Here is a 20737-nt window from a genome sequence, read left to right on the forward strand (position 1 = left end):
TTTGCTTAATTAATCAGATGTCGTCAAACGAAAACTCATCCTACGCCCTTAAGACTATCGTTGAGAAGGATAAACTGAACGGTACCAACTTCATCGAATGGCACTGCAACTTGAGACTTGTTCTCACCATGGCAAAGCGCCTGTATGTTCTCGATGGACTTGTTCTAACCGAGCATGAAAACAACACAGCCGCTGCTCGAAAAGTTCTTGAGAAGCATACGGATGACTCGGCTGATGTCTCCTGCATTATGCTAGCCATCATGACTTCTGAGCTTGCTAAAGGCTTGGAAGACTTTGGTGCCTATGAGATGCTTGAGCAACTCAAGGGCATGTTCCAGAAACAAGCCCGTCAAGAACGTTTCGACACCATGAAACAACTCATTAGTTGCAAGATGGCAGAAGGGTCTCCTGTAAGTGCGTATGTTCTTAAGATGAAGAGGCACATCGATCAGCTCAAGAAACTTGATTATCCCCTGCCCGATGAGATGGCAGCTGATTTCATCCTCAACTCTCTCCCCAGCTCATACGACCAGTTCGTAATGAATTTCAACATGAATGGCTGGGTGAAGACAGTGTCGGAGCTTCATAACATGCTCAAGACGGCTGAGATGAACATTCCTTCTAGGACCAATCAAGTTCTGATGATTCGATCTGCTGGTGTCAAGAAGCCAAAACCAAAGAAACGGGGTTTTAAGGGAAAAGACAAGAAGAAAGTTACTGTTGCTGCCAAGGTTGCCACCAACACTAACAAGAAGGTTGCAAAGCCACCACCGCCGCCCTTTGAGGAACGCCAGTGCTACAAATGCAACCAGATGGGGCACTGGATGCGCAACTGCCCCGAATACCTTGCTGAGATCAAGAAGAAGAGGGCCAATGGTGAAGGCTCTTCTCGAGGTATTTCCATATACGTTATTGAACTTTTTACTGTCTCTAGCAACACATGGGTATTTGATACCGGATGTGGTTACCACATCGTTAATGTCTTGCAGGAGCCTGAGAAGTGGAGGAAACTGAATAAAGGCAGCATGGAACTCATCGTTGGAGATGGGAAGAGAGTACCAGTTCTGGCAACTGGAGTATTTCATTTTACTTGTCCATCTACATAGTTTTTCCTTTGAATAATTGTTTGTATGCTCCTGGCTTGACCAGAAACTTCATTTCAGTATCATTGTTGTTTGAACAAGGATTTAAGTATGTTCTTAATGGCATGGCTATTTCTGCTTACTTAAATGATATCTTTTATTTTGAGGCTAAACCTCAAAATGGTATTTATGAGATTGATGTTCAACCTGATAATAACGTATATCATCTTTCAAAACGTATCAAGACTAGCATCAATGATACTTTTCTATGGCATTGCCGACTTGGCCACATAAGCAAGGCAAGAGTTAAAAGACTCCAATCCGAAGGGATTATTGAATCCACAGGACCAGACTCGTTTGATGATTGCGAATCTTGCTTAGCTGGCAAACTCGTCAAAGACTCCTTCACTCATAAAAGTGAACGAGCAAGTGATCTGTTAGGACTCATACATACTGATGTATGTGGACCTTTCAGAACCATGACTAGAAACCATGAAAGATACTTCGTTTCTTTTATCGACGATTATAGTCGATACACTTATGTGTATCTTATGAAACACAAGCACAAAACTTTTGAAAAGTTCAAAGAGTTTCAAAACGAAGTGGAAAAACAACTTGATAAAACCATTAAGATACTTCGATCGGATCGAGGTGGAGAGTATCTTAGCTCAGAGTTCATCACTCATCTAAAAGAGCATGGAATTGTTTCACAGCTCACTCCACCTGGCACACCCCAACTTAATGGCGTGAGCGAGAGGAGAAATCGAACTTTGCTAAACATGGTTCGATCGATGATGTGTAGAACTAACTTGCCTCACTCCTTTTGGGGTTACGCCTTTATGACTGTCGCCCGCATTGTCAAACTAGCTCCAACTAAGAAGATAGACAAAACTCCATATGAGATATGGCATAAGGGAAAGAAGCCCAAATTGTCTTATCTTAGAGTATGGGGATGTGATGCTTATATCACAAGTGAGACTGATGACAAACTTGATCCCCGCGGCGTATCTTAGAGTATGGGGATGTGATGCTTATATCACAAGTGAGACTGATGACAAACTTGATCCCCGCGGCGTAAAAGTTATTTTCGTCGGATTCTATAACAAAAACGGTTATTACTTCTTTCATCCTGATACAAATACGATTTCTATCAAGAGGAAAGGCCACTTCCTTGAGAAGAAATTTCTCAATCGAGGAACTGGAGATAACATTGTCGATCTTGAAGAAATTCAAGAACCACAAGCAACCACTGAGGAAGTTGGAGCGTCCGATCAACAAGTTGTTGTTGCTGATACATCAGACATGAACACAAGCGTTCGCAGAAGTAATAGGACTCCCGTACCAAATTCTAGATACTTATGGCATCTAGATGGTCACGAAGTCTTATTAGTAGCCGAGTCTGGTGATGAGCCTACTAACTACAAATATGCTATCTTGGATCCGGAATCCAAGAAATGGCAAGATGCCATGAATGCCGAGATGCAATCCATGCATGATAACCAAGTTTGGAACTTGGTTGAGCTACCCCCCGATAGTCGGGCAGTAGGGAGCAAATGGATTTTCAAGAGAAAAACCGACATGCATGGAAATGTGCAAACCTACAAGGCACGGCTAGTCGCGAAAGGTTTTACTCAAACTCAAGGTGTTGACTATGATAAAACCTTTCCGCCCGTTGCTATGACCAAGTCAATTAGGATATTGCTTGCCGTTGCTGCATACTACGACTATGAGATATGGCAAATGGATGTCAAAACCGCCTTTCTTAATGGACATCTTTCTAAAGATGTCTATATGGTTCAGCCTGAAGGTTTTATCGATCCAAAATATCCTAATAAGGTTTGCAAATTGAACAAGTCCATTTATGAACTTAAGCAAGCATCTCAAAGCTTTCAAACGTCTACCCCTATTACACCTACTAACAACCTAACTACCCCATCAAAATAAGAATGACACCCTATTGATTTTTTTTCAACACCTCAAAAATGGGTGGATAAAAAAACCTTGTGATTTACTTGACATTTACAATGCTATCGAGTATCAAACTAATTGGACAGGAACTCTGTGTATTCTAGTATAGCTTTATGTTAAGTAGTTTCTGTTTAATATGTAATTTCATGTCATACACTAACTCAAAATCGATGAAAGAAATCCGTAGAAGAATATTTGTGATGACATTTATATCTAGTCACTTAATGTAATATAAATGGGATTTACATGCATGTAAGAGAAAGAGAGATGCCATTTTATGCAACATTCACAAATTTAGATTGTACAAAAGCAATAATTATTTAGTCAATCAAATAATTTTGATTCTCCATCGTTAAACTCCAGTCCAAATAACACAAAAGCCCAGTACCCACTTTTTTTAGAAGCCCAGTCCCTTAATTTTCAGCCATTAGTCTCGGACTCCCGGCCATGACAGTCTCAACTCTCGAACACTCAATCCATCACTATTTGTGGAAAAGCGAATTCATAACATAGATGAAAAAAACTGTTTCAAACCGGCCACCGGATGTATCGTTTTTGAGCCCTACGTGATATGGTATAAAACCGGTTTTTGAAACATTAAGAAAAACTCGAGCTCACAACCTCTAATACAAAATTCCAGCGCTTCTTCAATGGACCGAGTTTCCAAATTAGTAAATATTTTGGGTTCACTTGACAACTCTCTATTATACGCTCCAAATAAAACGCACAAATTACTAGTGTCGCATGATCCCATTCTTGACTATGTAACTCCGCCACTGTAGGTCTAAGTCTTTAGTTACGGTGCCATAGCCACTTATCTCTCTCCGACCTAATACATACTTCGATCATGTCATATATATATATATATATATATATTTTACTTTTTATTTAAAAGTTTATTGTTTAATTTACCTTTATCAAATCATCATTGAAAATAAAAGGGATAATATAATGGTTGTATAGCTTTTTGCACTCTCACCTTAACGGCAATTAATTTCCTTTTTTGAAACAACTAACATAAAGTTGTTCAATTATAGAAATAAAAAGCAGTTATATAGACTTAACAAAAGTAAATTGGCTAGAAGTAAAAGGAAGGGTAGAAAAAGGGTGGTGTTGGTTTTGGAGACAGAAAGGGGATGCTACAAAAATAGAGTTAGGGAAATGCATGATTACCAATTTACCACCACTACAACCTTTTTTAGGTCACTATGAGTTTATGACATCATAAATAGCACTTGTATAGTTGTATGGTTACCTTCACTCTAGCGTGAATGTAATTTATGTGACAGTGTCAGTTGAAATTTTATGTGAATTTTGTCAGGATTAGTTTTGAGAACACGACATATGACCAACTGGTTATCTAAGCAATATATATTAATCAACAATTTATGTATATGAATGATACAGCCAAATTATAATTCAATCAGATTATATGTGTTTCATCGTTTATTTAATATTTAAAACATATAATAATAACTTAAATACAAAACCCCTTGTCAAGATCAAGTCATTTCTTGTTCATGACTTTTTGGATTCACTCTTTGCCACTTTGGATACCTATCTTTAATGATGTGGCCTTCTGTTAAAATTTAATTGATGATGGTACAAGATGACATAATTTATTGCGAAAAAGACTAAATTAAAGGGTCACCAACAACTTAATGGTCAACGTAAAATAATGCTATCCATCGTCAAGTCAGGTTGGAACAATCGTCCTAGTGTCCGCACTAGTCGTTTCACGGTCATCTTCCTCTGGGGACGGTCCTTCTCATCGTCACATCCACAATTTCTTCTTTTTTCTTTCATGTCTACTACGAACACATGATATGGACGGTTTTCTTGGCATGATACTCTTACCGTTTTATTTTTCTATGTTTTTAGTTTCTAAATATTATAAGTTGGTCAATATATTTCAAATCTCAAATCACAATATGTATCCACTTCTTGTATATCAACAAAAAAATCGGTTTAATGGAGGTGGCATAGTCTTTAACCGTTCTAAATTATATATGTTGGTTGTTAACTTTTTTAACGGATAAATGGCTAATACACACCCTTTGATACTACTGAAGAATCTATATAGCGTGTTAATTGTTAGTGGTTATAATCTTTTGTAACTTATTAAGACAAGACTTTTCCTACATTAAATTAGTATGGTTAAATGGATGTAGTAAAGAACTTAGTTGTATAGATCTCACCTAAAAGTATGCATGATTCTCATCTTTCTATGAATTAGAAAGTGTTCTGTATAGGAGTGTTCATTACCAAAGGCCTTTGGCCCAACGGTATTTAGGAGTAATATTCACATCTAAGTTAATTAACTTGAAATCAAATTTGAATTTAATTATCAAATTCGGCATTTTGCAGTCGAATTAGCAAATTCAAATTTCAAGTCAAATTCGAATTTGTAGTATTTTATTCAATTTAATTGTTAAAGAATGAAAGAAGGAAAGTGTGTCATAATCAACATGAGCTGCATGAAATAATGAATGATGTTTAAATGAATGTTCTATGAAAAGTTAGACTTAGAATTCACACGTTGACTTGTTTAGCATGAATTTGCAAACACAGTAAGATGAGCAGTTATTAACGTAAGACTTTCACTATTATTATTAAGGACTATTGGTTTTTATTGGTCCCAAGTATTTCATTTTTGCCGGCGCTGGTCCCAACTATCACTTTAACTGCCAACGGCCCCAACTTTCACACATGTGTCTGCCACCAGTCCACGACTAACCGAGTACTAACTCCGTTATGTTTTAGATGACGTGTCCATCCTACGTGTTAAAAAACCTTGACGTGGCTGTCTGCGTGTATATTAATAACAAAAAACCCAATTTATATGTGTTGATTGGCAGCCTCACCAAACTCTCCGACCGAGACACCCTCTCCGTCGCCTCAACTGAACTCGAATCCATCGGCTGTCGAGGGCGATGGTGGAGTCGGCCATGGAAGGCGGCGATGGCGTTGACTGTGGAAGGCGGTGAGATCTGGGTTTGGTTTTGATGGTTAGGTCACGGAGCCTGAGGCCGCCGGAGAATGAGAGAGTTGGTGAATTGACGGAATGGATTTGTGGGTATCGAGATTGAAATGTGACCGGATATTTTTGAAGAGTGGTGGTGGCAGAAGCGACGGTGACAGCAGCGGCAGCGGCGACGGCCATATGGTGAGGGGTGTTTGGGGATGAATAAAATTGGAGTTTGGAAGCATTTTGTGAAGGAGGAGATAATAGGGTGGACACGTAGCTACTGATTCCAGCAGCCGGAGAGCAACGCCGGGAAACGGGGGGCCTGGGACTGGAGACAAAACAGAAAAGAGAAAAGGAAATTGGTTTTTTGTTATTAATATACACGCAGGCAGCAACGTCAAGGTTTTTTAACACGTAGGATGGACACGTCATCTAAAATATAACGGAGTTAGTACTCGGTTAGTCGTGGACTGGTGGCAGACACATGTGTAAAAGTTGGGACCGTTGGCAGTTAAAGTGATAGTTGGGACCAGCGCCGGCAAAAATGAAATACTTGGGACCAATAAAAACCAATAGCCCTATTATTAACAATAAGATCTATTCTGAGAACGTTGTGTAAACACAACTTACTTCGAGCTCCAATTTTCACTATTCTTTAGTTTTTTTATGTTAAGGTTAATACACTGTTAAATATAACTACTCCAAGTCCCCGACCAATCAAAAAGGTGTGCCCAACTTTCTAGGTTTGATATGCCGGGTGTCATGAGCTACTTATACTCAAATCGCATCCCCCACTACAATAATGCGTCTAAGCCATTACAATGGCTCGTCCAACTTTAAGTATATTATGTATTATTGCAAAAGGGTGTGAAATCGAATCAATGCAGTTACCCCTCCTCTAGAAATTCATGCATGTATGTATCATCTCTTGCTGTTCATAAGGTAAAACCTCTTGCTGAAAATCATGAAGGAAATCATGTAAAACATTTATGAGATTTGTTTCTTGTTGACATGGAAAATTCTTCCTAAGACCAATCTCATGAATTTGATGTTTAAAGAGGTTGTTGAACATCATGACAAATTCAATATTATCTTTTTGTATCGTGAATAATTCAAGGATCCGAGAGTTTTATTTTAAGCAAGATTTTTGACATAATTAAAATATTTTAATACAATCTTGAATAATTCAAAAAACATTAACCTAGAAAGTATTTTGAGATTTATAAACTTTTAATGCGACTTTTAGTTTAAGCATCCATTTTGACATAATTAAAGGGTTTTCATCTTACAACTATTATACCCAAAATTATGCTTAAATTAAGGAACAAATGGTTTTATTTTAAGCAATAGTTTTGACATAATTAACAAATTATTATAATATAATATTGAATTCAAATTCAATTAGAATCGTGTAACCATTAATTGGTATTCTAAACATAAGTTTGAATATAATTAAATCGGTTTATTGTAAATGTTTTTTTCCTAAAATAACCGATTAATTATATTGAAAATGTATATTTAGAATTGTTTACTATATTTAAGGTTAATCAAAATCAGTTAACAAAGACAGCTATAAGTTGCGTAATTTAAAAATGAAATAATAATAATAATAATAATAAGAATAATATATAAACATTAAACTCTCTCCTTAATTATCGTTTTATAGTCAAACATTATAATATATTTGAATTTCAATTAGTGAAAAATAAAAGATTAGTGTAAAATAAAGGATTAACATTTTAGAAACTTCTAGAATATATTATATTTGGAAAAATAAAAAATTGATCATAAAACAAAGTATATTTAGAATCTAAAATTATATACTATTATATAATTTTTATTTAATATTATATAAAAACATAAATTATTTCCTTAATTATAGTTTATTTAGTCAAAACTTTAAATATAGTACGTAATAATTTGAATTTGAATTCCAAATTATAGTCAAAAGGTTAACTAATAATGGAATCAGTTATCACCATTAATATTTGTATAAAATTCTATAATAAATTTTATTTGGAAGATAATATTATAATTTAATACGTATCTTAAAGATCAATATTATAATTTAGTTTAGTAAGTTTAGTATATTTATAATTTACTAAATGTTAATAAAAATTAGTAATTTTATAATTAATATTTCAGGAATATTAAATTAAAAATTAAAGATCATAACCCAATAAAACATTAAACATGACTGAAAAAAAACTGGTCGGAGAAATATAAAAGATTGAACGGAATTTATGATTCTTAATATTTAGTAAAGAAAAAATAAAAAAATTGGATGGAAAAATAACATATATTAGACATAATTTTAGAACTGGAAAAACAAACAATAAAATGTTGGGCCAATTTGAAAAATAACATATTTGTGTTATAACATTGATATTATGGAATATTATAATTATAATTTATAACCGGATAATTTAAATGTGTCTTACCGGAAAACGAAATAATGATATTTCCATTGATGAAGGTGATTTTTTATTTAGAACATAGAAGAACAACATGTAAAACAAAAAAACAGGAAAGAAAAATATAAAACTTCAAATAAATATAAAACAACCATTGTTATAGGTATAACAAATAACCGGAAAAACTTAACGGGAAAACGTAAATACGTCCACATATTAGCTTCATCGCCGTTTTTGATTTACAACCTAAACTGATTTTAATAAAATCAGTTAAAAATGAAAATAAAGATAAAAATGTTAGAGGAAACAATAACCGGAAGAAAATATAATGTTGCCGAAAATATATATATCAACAATCGGAAATTTTTTATAAAATATAAACTTACCGGAAAACGATTGATACAAATCTAGATCTAGATTAGTCAGAATATTTGAGAGGAATGAAAAATATAAAACTTCAAATAAGTATAAAACAACTATTGTTATAGGTATAACACATAACTGGAAAAACTTAACGGAAAAACTTACCGGAAAACGTAAATACGTCCACATATTAGCTTAATCACCGTTTTTGATTTACAACATAAACTGATTTTAATAAAATCAGTTGACAATGAAATAAAGATAAAAATGTTAGAGAAAATAATAACCGGAAGAAAATATAATTTTGCATGAAATACATATATTAACAATCAGAAGTTTATTATAAAATATAAACTTACCGAAAAACGATTAATACAAATCTAGATCTAGAGTAGCCGGAATATATTAGAGGGTGAAAAGAGATCCGGCTAATAGAGAAAGAGAGAAAAATATGTTTAGTGTGAAAAATTATGAATTATTAACTCAAATATACATAGGATTTATTTCCATTTTTGAGTTAATTTTCATTGTCCACTTCCAATACAATGTGATTTTTAATATATGGGATATATTTTTCATTCTAAAAGACATCAAGATAGCTTAGTTGGATGGTTTGTGTGATATGTATTAAGACTTTCATCTTGCTCAAAGCCCAGGTTCGAATCCTAGTCCACGCAACTAATTTTTTATTTATTAAAAAAAGGTTTGATGACACGTGGCAGAATATTAGAGCACATGAGAATGGAAACATGCTGACTGGATTGCACATGTGGACAACATAGAAGAAGGTCATATGTCCACATTGTATTGCTTTAATAGTATTTAAAGATTGTTTCATTAATCCAATAGTAAACTATTGGTGAATTCACAAACATATAAGACTTAAAGTTACTATGAAAATAATTAATATACATACATAAGAATGACGAGAGCTTAGTCAAATATCGTATGAGTACGTAGATGATGATAATAAGAAGAAGAAGAAGAAGAAGAATTGGTTTTTATTTGTCATAACTATCGTCTTTTGGTCACTGCCGGTCCCAACTAACGAATTGGCTGCTGGCGGTCCCAACTTTTAACGTATTTGTTCCTAACGGTCCGCGACTTACAAGATTATAACGTCGTTAGTTTCAGGTCGTCGGAAAAACGTTTTTGGCCGGAAAACACACATTTTTTTTCCTAAAACTCAACAATTTTGCCCCAAACATCATGTTAACTTTGTATCGTACCTTTAAGAACTTTTTTCTAGTGAAAACCCTAATTATTGAGGTAGCCGGAACCCTAGAACCATCGTCGGAATCAGTTGATGGTGCTTAAGTGATGGTGGTCGGTTGGCGGTAAGTCAACTGGTGGTGGTGGCGGTGTTCAGGTGGTGTTTTCCGGCAAAAATAATTAACTTTCCCGGCCAAAAACGTTTTTCCGGCGACCTGAAACTAACGACGTTAGGATTCTGTTACCCGCGGACCGTTAGGAACAAATACATTAAAAGTTGGGACCATCAGTGACCAAGTCGTTAGTTGGGACCGACAATGACCAAAAGGCAATAGTTGGGACCAATAAAAACCGATTTTCCTAATAATAATAATAATAAATTATAAATTATAAAAAAAAACGAATCAAAATGACATGAAATCAATATATTTGCTAATTAATGCGGATCCGAATTATATCATAATTTTAAAATGAGTCGGGTTTCGAGTTTGAAAATGACGAATATCACAGGTAATTATATTTACACCAGAGTAATTATTATTATATTATAACTTTTAAAATTATTATTACATAATATTACTTTTTATAACATAAAGACTACTTTTAAAAGTATAAGTATTTTAATTTTAATTATACCAGATCTCACCCCTACTTATTATAGTTTGGTCAACAATAAGAAAATCTACTTTACACTAGTATCAAATAAATTAGAGAACAAGGCTTGTTCTTGAAAGTCAACTAGAATAATATAGATGCTAGTAAATCTTGAAAGTAGTAAATGACCAGACTTGTTCCGGTAAACTGCAAATGTTGTGAATGAATATTTCAAAATATACACTCATTAAAAGAAGATGATAATTTCCATTCAATATTCAGAATTAATTAGAATAAGAAAGGAGATTAACAAAATACTACATAAGGGAGATGTGAATTTAGAAATCAAAGATCAGGAGATGGGAGAAGAAGATACACACAGTCATTCATCATATTTGTTATCTTTTTTTGGTAACGTTGCATCTAGAGATGTACAAATTAACTGATTTGGTACTGGTTCATTACAGCCCGAACCGAACCGGTTTGACCAAAAACCGGTTTCAACTAAACAGGTTCCCAAACCGACCCAACTAGCCGGTTATTGTATCCGTTCCCCATTTGAAACTACCAAACCAGTTTTAAACCAAACCGATTTTGGAAAAAAAACAGTTTTAAGTAGGTTAAATCAGTTTTAGATCAAACCGAATCAGTTCTGACCAGTTCGAACATTCATGGTCTTAAACTGCTTTCTAAACCCAATCGGTTTGAGTCAAACCGGTCTTGTCCAGGCATTGATCAAGCCAGTTCGGTTTGAGGAAAAAAACGTTTTTGTACACCTACAGTTAGAGGTGCACAAATCGGGTTTTTCAAATACTTGGTTTCGGGTATGGAACTGGGTTCGGGTATAACAGGTATTGAAACACCGGGTCCAATTTATTTCATTGGTGGGCCAGTTTAATTGGGCTTAGTTGGGCTTGGGTCCAATTTATAAGAGTAAACCCGAAGAATGAGTTTTTTCAACTCTCAGAACATATAAATAAGATTTTACGCTTCAAGTAATAATAATAATAATAATAATAATAATAATAAACCAAATTGTTATACTGCTACTACTATAATACCCTTGAAGATAAAGCCCACATCTTGGTCGATAATTCTACTGCTACTGAATCAACACTGTGATTTTCTTTTATTCATTCATCAGGTATCAATTCTACGTTTTCTAATATATGTCTTGAATCAATCGAATATTGAATTAGGTTAATTTCTCAACATTAACCCTAAATGTAGTGCAGGAGGACCAATATCTATAACATTCGTGTTTAATTACTACTGGATTGGCAATTGATTCAAAATATAGGGTTTCGTTAACTGTGAATATTAATGATGTTATAACAGTTGAGTACAAATCAATAATCTATGGATATGTTGGTTGGCTCTTGCATTAAATACTAGTTTTAGGATTGTGCATATTTCGGTATCCACCACCAGAACTCGCCCGATTACCGTTATATTGTCTGGTTACTGGTTTGGATTTTCAGTTTCAGATTCGGTGTGGTTCTGGTATGTCTATATATAATACCATTAAAGTTATCTACTAAAAAAACTAAGTATATACTTTCCATCTTCGTCTTCTGACGGTAATAAAATGTACCTGAATACTGAACCAAAATATTAGTAAAATTCACAAACCGATTATGGCGGTACAACACGGTTCGATAACCGAAAGTCATAGGAATGTATATTGGTCGTGGCATCGATGTTCGGTCAGTATCCATATGAAACGGTGGTATCGGTACTCGCAAAAATGTGTATTCTTGGGTTACGGTACCAAAAAAATAATATATTTTTTTATACAACTTTGTTGACCAAAAAAACTTAAAAATAACTATTTGTTTTTTATTTAGAATTTTTAAAAAAGTTAATGTACACAAGTTATTAGAGATAAACATATTATTAACAAAATTTAATGTGTAAAAGAATTATATTATTGCCAGTTTATGGGGCTAAACTGAAACTTCAGGGAAAAAAAAGAAATTTGGTGTCAAAATGTCAATTTATGATAGGTTGATGTAGTCACTATTCACTCTATTTGCAACAGCTTTTAATATTTATACATTATGGATTTGCAGGAAACATAAAGAATTATATAAGATGCAGAATCAACAAGTGCAAGAGTTGGAGGAGCTGCAGCAGCGGTTCCTGAACCAGGTGCAGTTGCAGGAGCAGCGGTTCCTAAACGTGCAGAAGTTACATGAGGAGGTGCAGAAGCGGTTCCTGCACCAAGTGCAGTTTCAGGAGGAGACGCAGCAGCAGTTTCTGTGTCTGCAGCAGTTGCTGGAGGAGGTGCAACAGCAACAACCACAGATGCACGAGGCGGTGCAGCGGTTGCAGCATCGTTTACAGCAGAACATGCAGCAGCTGCGGGAGGAGGCACAACGGGAGTTCTTGCATCTGCAGCAGTTCCAGGAGGCGGTGCAGCAGCAACAACTGCTCCTGCAGCCGATGCGGGAGGCGGCGAAGCAGCTGCGTCATCATGTACAGCAACGACACGACAGTGAGCAAAGGTAAGATTACCAAAATAGCCATCTTGGCTGTTAACTTTGACAAAATCATCATGACTTCTTTATTTACTAAAATATAATTAGAACTTCCTTTTTTAATGACTCCAGATGGCCATCTGCGGCGTCATATGACCCATGTCACGCCATGGTTGATATGCAATTTTAACAAGTCAAATTCTGTTTTGTTAATTTTCTCAGTCAAAATTTATATTTTGGTGATTATCTATTTAAAATTACTATTTTTTTTTTTTGAAAAGTAAAGTAAATGTTGTTGGGCTAATTTTTTTGTTTATATTAATGCAGATTTCAAGTGCAAGTATATGCGATGTTCATCATGACACTCGTTATATATTTTCGACTCATACTAGTCATGGAAGAGAACTCGGCCGTTTATGAGAATAGGGAAATTCTTCTATTCATTACGCTGCTGCTCGTGCTATTCTACGGTGTATTTCTCAAACTTTACAAGCCCATTATTGTTTTATTTTTGTCCTTTTCTCGCATATAGAACTGTTTTATTTCTTAGGATGTTTGTAGTTCTTGATTGTGTAGCCTCTTTGAACAGTTTTGTGGTTTTAGGGGATATTAAACATGATGTTAAGTAGTTTTTTTTGTTGATAAGGAACGCAGGTAATTCGTTGAATTGTTTGTTTGTGCCGTGAAAATTCAGCAAAGGCTCACTGTCATACCTCCTAAAACTAAACAATTAGTTTTTTGAGTAATTATGTTGAAAAATATCTTTGAAGAGTTTGGAAATTTAGAAAAAGCCTTGGACTTTCTGTGAAACTATTTTAAAGGGTGTTGCTATACGTGGCACAAAAGATTTATGGGTGTTTTTATATTTCATTTTTTTATTAAGTACAAGTTCTATTCAGTTTTCCTCTCTACAATGAAAAATTGGTATAACAGAAAACTGGAATTGGTTCCAAAGCTGACCCGAGACCGATTTTCAAATTGATTTGGTGAAACCTGCTCCAGTTTCTAACCAAATCACTGGTTTGGTTCAGGTTTGAGAACTCCTCCGTTAAAATCGGTTAATACTAAACCGAACTTATCCTTTTACAATTCAAAAAACTGGTTTAAACTCGAACTGTTTTCAAAAGAACATGTTTTCGCCGCTGCAAACCGAAACCAGAACAAGTTCAAGTGGAACTGGTTTTATGCAGCTTCATTTGTTACCATCAAAGTTACAAATCACACATAAATATGAACGGTTTAAAAAATGTTAGTTGGCATCAATCGTTTTATGATGTTTTAGTCGTGAATTTCAAATTGAAATGAATTTATTTATTTTTATTGCACATAATATTATCAACTTACATTTAAAGCATATGTTAGACAAACATTAACTTCTATCTTCAACATAAGGTATAGTATACATAGATGAGAAAGGAAAATATAAGGAAGAAGAATTTAACTCATTTCTCTGGATTTGAGGTTTTTATATTATATGAAAATAGTCAACTGTACTAGGGCATATAGTTTTGCAAGTGTATTGTGGTGTTGGCTGCATTATGCTATTTTCACACAATTCATTGGGGCAATTTCATAGTTTAGGGTATTGGGTCGTATGTAGGCTTACATTCTATTCTGGTGGAAAATTTTACATAATGTAGATAAGACTCGTAGCTAAATGTGCTGAGGTACAAATCTTCTCATTCAATGGCTTTGAAATAGTGAACACTTGATTTAGGGTCCTATGCCATAGGCTTTAAGGTCAGATCAGATTAGGTCACATAACTAAAGATAAGTAAGACATACAATTATGTTTTTTTGAGTTCATCATGCAGGTAATGCATTGCTCAATAACCATTTACAAAGAAAAACTGAATTATTCAATCGAATTTGATACTTATTATTGTCATTATTCTTATTTGTATTCTTATTATTCATTTTGACTTTTTTTTTCAAATGCAACATGTATAGATTGATCTTATCAAAGTATGTTAAAAAAATCATGGTTTGCAATTAAAAATCTCAAATGGTAGTCAAATATGAATAATATGCATTGCATATAAAAACAGTAAAAAAGTTTTATATATATATATATATATGGTCGATTGACTATACACCCTATACAACAATCGTACATAGCCAGAATATCTTGGTTTCTTGCAAAATATTCATCGAGGAAAGTATAAGCATAGAAAATGTGTCATTTATGATTTGTAAGATATGAACAATATCATAAGCAGTTGGACATTTGAAAATGACGAATAATGTAAACTTGGGTGTATCCCGATGGAGTGATAAAGAAGAGTCTCGAAGCTGCATGTGACCTAGGTTCAATTCCTGCTCATATCATTTGGTTTCGGTGAACTCGGGAGATGATGAGAGACTATGCAAATAGGTGAAGATCACTAGTTAAATACTTGAATTGAATGATTTATTATCTCACAGCACGGTCGTGCATTCGGCTAGTGTTCACAGGCGTTGGGCTTAGGTGAGGGTTTTCCCCGGATCAGAAGATGAGTGTGTCCTGATGTGGTGAATTTAGTCTGTAGCCCATTTGGAGATTCATTGGCCGTTAAAAAAATGTAAACTTGGGTGTAAATATTGTGAAGTTTCGGTTTTGGCAAAGTGGTTGTGGATGCAAGGCTTTGGTTCGGCTGAGCTTCAATTGTCGAAGTGGGGTTTGAATACCAACCATGAAAAGACATAAGGCCTTGGTTAAAGCCTACTGTCCGGATGGGGTTGTCTCCGAAAAAGTGAGCTTCAACAACAAAAATAAATAAATAAATCGAAATATGGTGCATGAACTCATGTTGACGAACGGGTTCATTAGTACAAGTAGATTTACTAAAGAACGAAAAGAAATAAGAATAAATATTGATACCAGTTAGAAGAATAGAAGGCGTGAAACAGATACTCGTTTTTTATTATTATTATTCTTGTTTCAACTTTCAAGAGTGAAGAGTCCCTTTCTTTCTCATAGTCCAAAGGTAGGTTCCTTACTTATATACATCCCTCTCTAAAAACATTAGTTACATATTTATTCAACTTAAAAAATCGATTACACGTTTTCCTATACTAAAGACCGTTAATTACCTATTTCCACAAAACAAGAAATTAATGACATATTTCTCTTTTTCTAAAACATATATATATATTACATATTTATCCATTTAATAATAATTAACTTATGACAATTTTATCCTTATTTTTACCAAAATTTTATACCGTAGTTGAACATGTTAACTAATGTCGGATGTGCTAGGGTTCAAATGCATTAACCGACTTGGACACGTCTGGTGTAGGTGACACGCCCGACAACGCTTACACGTCAAGTGTCGGTTACTCTCCCATTGTAAGTTAACGTGTTCAACGGAAATTATGCTTTTAGTGCCGGTTACGCGTTTGGCATCGGTAACTCGGTTATACGTCGACATCAGCTACCGCCCGGGCCAGTTATCCGTCCCGCATCGGTTACGCATTCGGTGCAGGTTACATGTTCGGTTGGTAAGGCATCTGACTCTGGTTACACGTTCGACACTAGTTAAGTGTTCCATGAAGAAACATGTTTGACTCTGGTCACGGCCCTAACACATGATACGGTTGAAGCAGGTGTCAGTGATTACACATCTGGCACCGACAAAACATCCGAAGTCAGATGATGCATTCGGAGTTGTTTAACACAACTGGCGTTGGTAACACGTCCGAGGTCTGCCAATGTGTTCTAAGCTGGTAAATGCGGTTGACGCTGGTAACACGTCCGACACTAATTAACGCATCTAACGTTGATAAAAATATGAAAAGAAAATGGTAAAATAGTCATTTAATAAGTTTATTTTAATTAAATGGATAAATATGTAATATATATATTTTTGGAAGAAGAAATATGCAATTGATATTTTGGTTTGGGGGAAATATTCTATTAATGGTTTTTAAGAAGAGGAAATAAGTGGAAATATGTAATTATTGTCTTAGGAATGAGTTATATGCAAATGCCCGTTACTAAAATACCACTAAAACTTGAAAGTTGTTTCTGATTTACATGGTTTATGTAAAGTTAAATGAAAATGACCACCGTGAAAAGTTATTGTATGTTGTAATTTGCTATTGAATATAAATCGTAACTATAGTCCGCAACAACTTGTTTCATAAGTTACAAGTAGTAATTTTTCAGTGGCAATTGGGTCATCGGTGTTTAGTTACTACTGATAAGTGGCAATTTGAAACAATAGTAACCAAGAATTAAATACATCATTTAACTAAGAAAGGATCCAATTATAATAGAGAGACAGGTAAGCGGGCAACAAGCTACGCCGCCATCCCGTAAGAATCAACAGTTACTTGGTCATCTGCACTAACTCTAACTGAGTTATTGTTTTTAGAGTTTATGTTGATAGCTTTCTCATTAACGTGACTGTTTAACCATCAACATTATAACTGTTAACTCAAATGTTTTGACGGTTCATCCCTCGTATAAAAAAATCGTTGGTCCAATTTCGATACAAGTTTTCATAAACAAATAATACGAATTTTTTCTCGTTATTCTTTTAAAATGATCCGATTAAACTTTCGAAGTACTGTCATCAAATTTCAATTTAAAAGCATCTAACACGATGCCAAGAGACATCTAAACCATGTCAATTCTAAAATCGTTCCAGCCATTTTTTGATAACTTAAAGTAAATAGACTAATTGGTTTGTAATGAAATGGTAAGATATATTATCAATACATTCAGGCATGGTTTCCGTAATGAAAGTTGTTATTAATGATAATTAAACTTGTGATTTTCCTTAAAGTAAGAGTTGTTATTATTAACACTTTAATTTGTAGTTACAATCAAATAAATTGTATTTCCCTAAAGTAATAGTTGATATTACTGATAATTTAATTTTTATTGACTAATAAAAAAATTTGTATTTCTTCATAAAATAATAGGTATTTCCCTAAAGGAAGAGTTATTAACACTTTAAATTTTGTTGACTAAACAACAAAATTATATTTAATAAAAATTGAATTATGGAGGTTTGGGGTTCGATACTTCGATCCCCATTGAGGAGGGGTGCAAACCAAATTTTGGCTGAAAAAAAAAAACGAAATTGTATTCTCACTTTGTGACCTAAGTACAAATCACGTAGGTAATATTACCTAGAATGTTTTTTTCATGGAACCTCAAAATAACCTTTTTAACATATATTAAATGAAATAAATCATGCTCTTTCATAAATCTATTATCGTATAAAGCAATATGTTTTTCGAAAAGTTTTGAAGGAGATTATTGTGTACAATAATTGGTGCAGTCTTTGTTTTGATGATTTTAAGAAGAAGAGATGTGTTCTTCAAAATCAAAATCAAAGTAACTTATTCGGTGTCGGGTGTATGATAAAACTAATTGAATCTAACGGGCCACCAAGCACATCTCTAGCCCAGTCCATAAATAATACCATCTTGTTATTATTAGTCAATACCGGTTAACTAACTTAAGCAGATTTTATGCTCGTGACCAAATGTGTAGCTCTCACGGGTCATAACTCGATCAATCTTGTTGACTTAACCGAACTGGTCCACAATATCCAATAGGTCTGTAACTTATAAATTTGGATTTCCATGTTTGCCACCACAAGATATAAAGATTGAAAGATACTTGACTGTTTTAGAAAGATTAGGGATGCTAATATATGGGATTGCCATTGGGTGTGACTTCTCAAAACTTTGAACAAAGGAGTGAACTCCAAGAATGTCGTTAATGATTTTGCTGAAGCCGTAGAACATTTACTAGTTACTTGCTCGGTGTCGGATACGATTTAGCAAGATGTGGCATGTTGGTGTAAGCTCAAGCCTTTCTTTGCTTTCTCTATCAGCGATGTTATGGATTACCATATATACTCGGGATGAAACCATACACAAAAAAGTTAATTCAACCAATATTTCGGGTGACAATTTGGTGCATTTGGAATGGAATGAATAATAAGATCTTCAATGAAGTCAATACTGGCTCAAGAAAATCATGGAAGACATAGAAATTCTAAGTTTCCTATGGGTAGGTTCAAGATCAAAGAATATTGGAGTAGATTTGGCCAAATTTGTGTAAATTCAATGTAGAAACATGTAAGCTTATCTTTGTTTTTTGTTGGCAACTAGTTTTTTCGCTATTTTGTCATATGAATATAATATCGTCTTTTTTATAAAAAAAAAAGAAATTATTTCTAGGGTGTTCATTATATCGGATAATGGGTTATTCGGTTGGGATTAAAAGATTTTAGGGCCCTGTCTGAAATCTTATCCGAATTTTTGATATTTTACTCGATCCAAATCTATCATAATAGGATTTGGATTTATAATCCGAATTGTGTGATTACAATCACAAAAACTTGTAGCACTCCCAAGTCTAAATCACAAAAAACTTGACACAATCAACCTAAATGGTAATATGTGATTACAATCTTACAAATCATTAATCGTATATAATACTTGCAATTTTTGAAAACGATTACACATATCCTTACACATATCAAACACATATGATTACTCAACACACATTAATCAACCTAATTCACATGAATCAACCTAATTCAGACAAAAACTACAAATTATCAAAATGACACAAAATAGTTTATTAAAACTAAAACCATTCGTTACCGAATAAGGGGTTGTTTGGTGGCCTTTTAATGATTTCATTAAGAGGCATATATTTGAATTGTTCAGAAGGAGAGAGTGTGTTTAGTTAACTAAAAATACATCTTTTAATGGTTCATGAAGTCTCTTAATTGATAAGTTTCAAACATATGTTGAATGATTCAGATGATATGTCTTAATCAGTGATGCCACATAACTATTCAACATAAAATGATCAAACAATCTCTTAAGTTATAGGCTCGTTTAGAGATTCATGAGCGAACTCAAGCTCAATATGTAAAGCTCGTGTTTCGACTCAATTATGAAACAACCTATATTTTGGGATTCGACTCGTTTAAAGCTCAACTTCATATGAACTTTTACCCTATAAATAGTCTAGATCACAAACCTCATTTGTAGCATTGAATTTCAATTTTTAAAATATAATTGTTATTGAGCATGTTATGTTTTGCCCATCTCCCAACATAAAAAATATGTTTGCAATATTTTGCCGACTCAAAAAGGTCAGATATATAATTTACCACTCCTCCTTGGTCCAAACTAATTTCTACGTGTCATGTTCGTACTCGGCCAAGTGGCATCCATCTATGATGCTTTCACTACTATAAATAGAGTGCAATCAAAACTCACAAAACTCAAACAATAAGGCTATGTGTAGTGGAGGGGCTACAAATTGGGACGTTTTGTGCCGTGTGGCGTCCAGTCAGCAAGGGGTGTGAATTTGTTTTTAAGATGTAATGGTGTAGGGCTACAAATATAATATAATATATATATATATATATATATATATATATATATATATATATAAATGTGTATATATATATATAAATGTGTATATATATATATATATCCCCTCTCTCAGTCACAATATAATAATATTAAAAAACACAATTCGCCCCCCAAAAACAACACCTTCCGGCGATAAAAGCTTGGCGCCCCCCCACAATTCGCCCCACATTTCGCCTAGGGGGAAGTGTTGTAGCCCCTTCGTGCCCAAATTTCGGCCCAATTGACGCCTACTACACATAGCCTAACACTAAGCTTAAA

General features: G+C 34.1%; 1 protein-coding gene across 1 annotated transcript; it reads left to right on the forward strand.

Annotated features, from left to right (window-relative positions):
• Positions 1-12303: 12303 nt before the first annotated feature.
• Positions 12304-14372, forward strand: LOC143596225 (uncharacterized). The gene is made up of 3 exons (XM_077075063.1): positions 12304-13108; positions 13409-13617; positions 13685-14372. The coding sequence occupies exons 1-2, from the start codon at positions 12696-12698 to the stop codon at positions 13611-13613; spliced, it is 618 nt and encodes a 205-aa protein (XP_076931178.1). The 5' UTR covers positions 12304-12695; the 3' UTR covers positions 13614-13617; positions 13685-14372.
• The last annotated feature ends 6365 nt before the right edge of the window (positions 14373-20737 follow it).

Source organism: Bidens hawaiensis, unplaced genomic scaffold (assembly GCF_021521415.1).
Source record: "Bidens hawaiensis isolate Kalapana, Puna unplaced genomic scaffold, B.hawaiensis_p1.1 tig00046168_1, whole genome shotgun sequence".
In the NCBI taxonomy this organism is placed as follows: Eukaryota; Viridiplantae; Streptophyta; class Magnoliopsida; order Asterales; family Asteraceae; genus Bidens; species Bidens hawaiensis.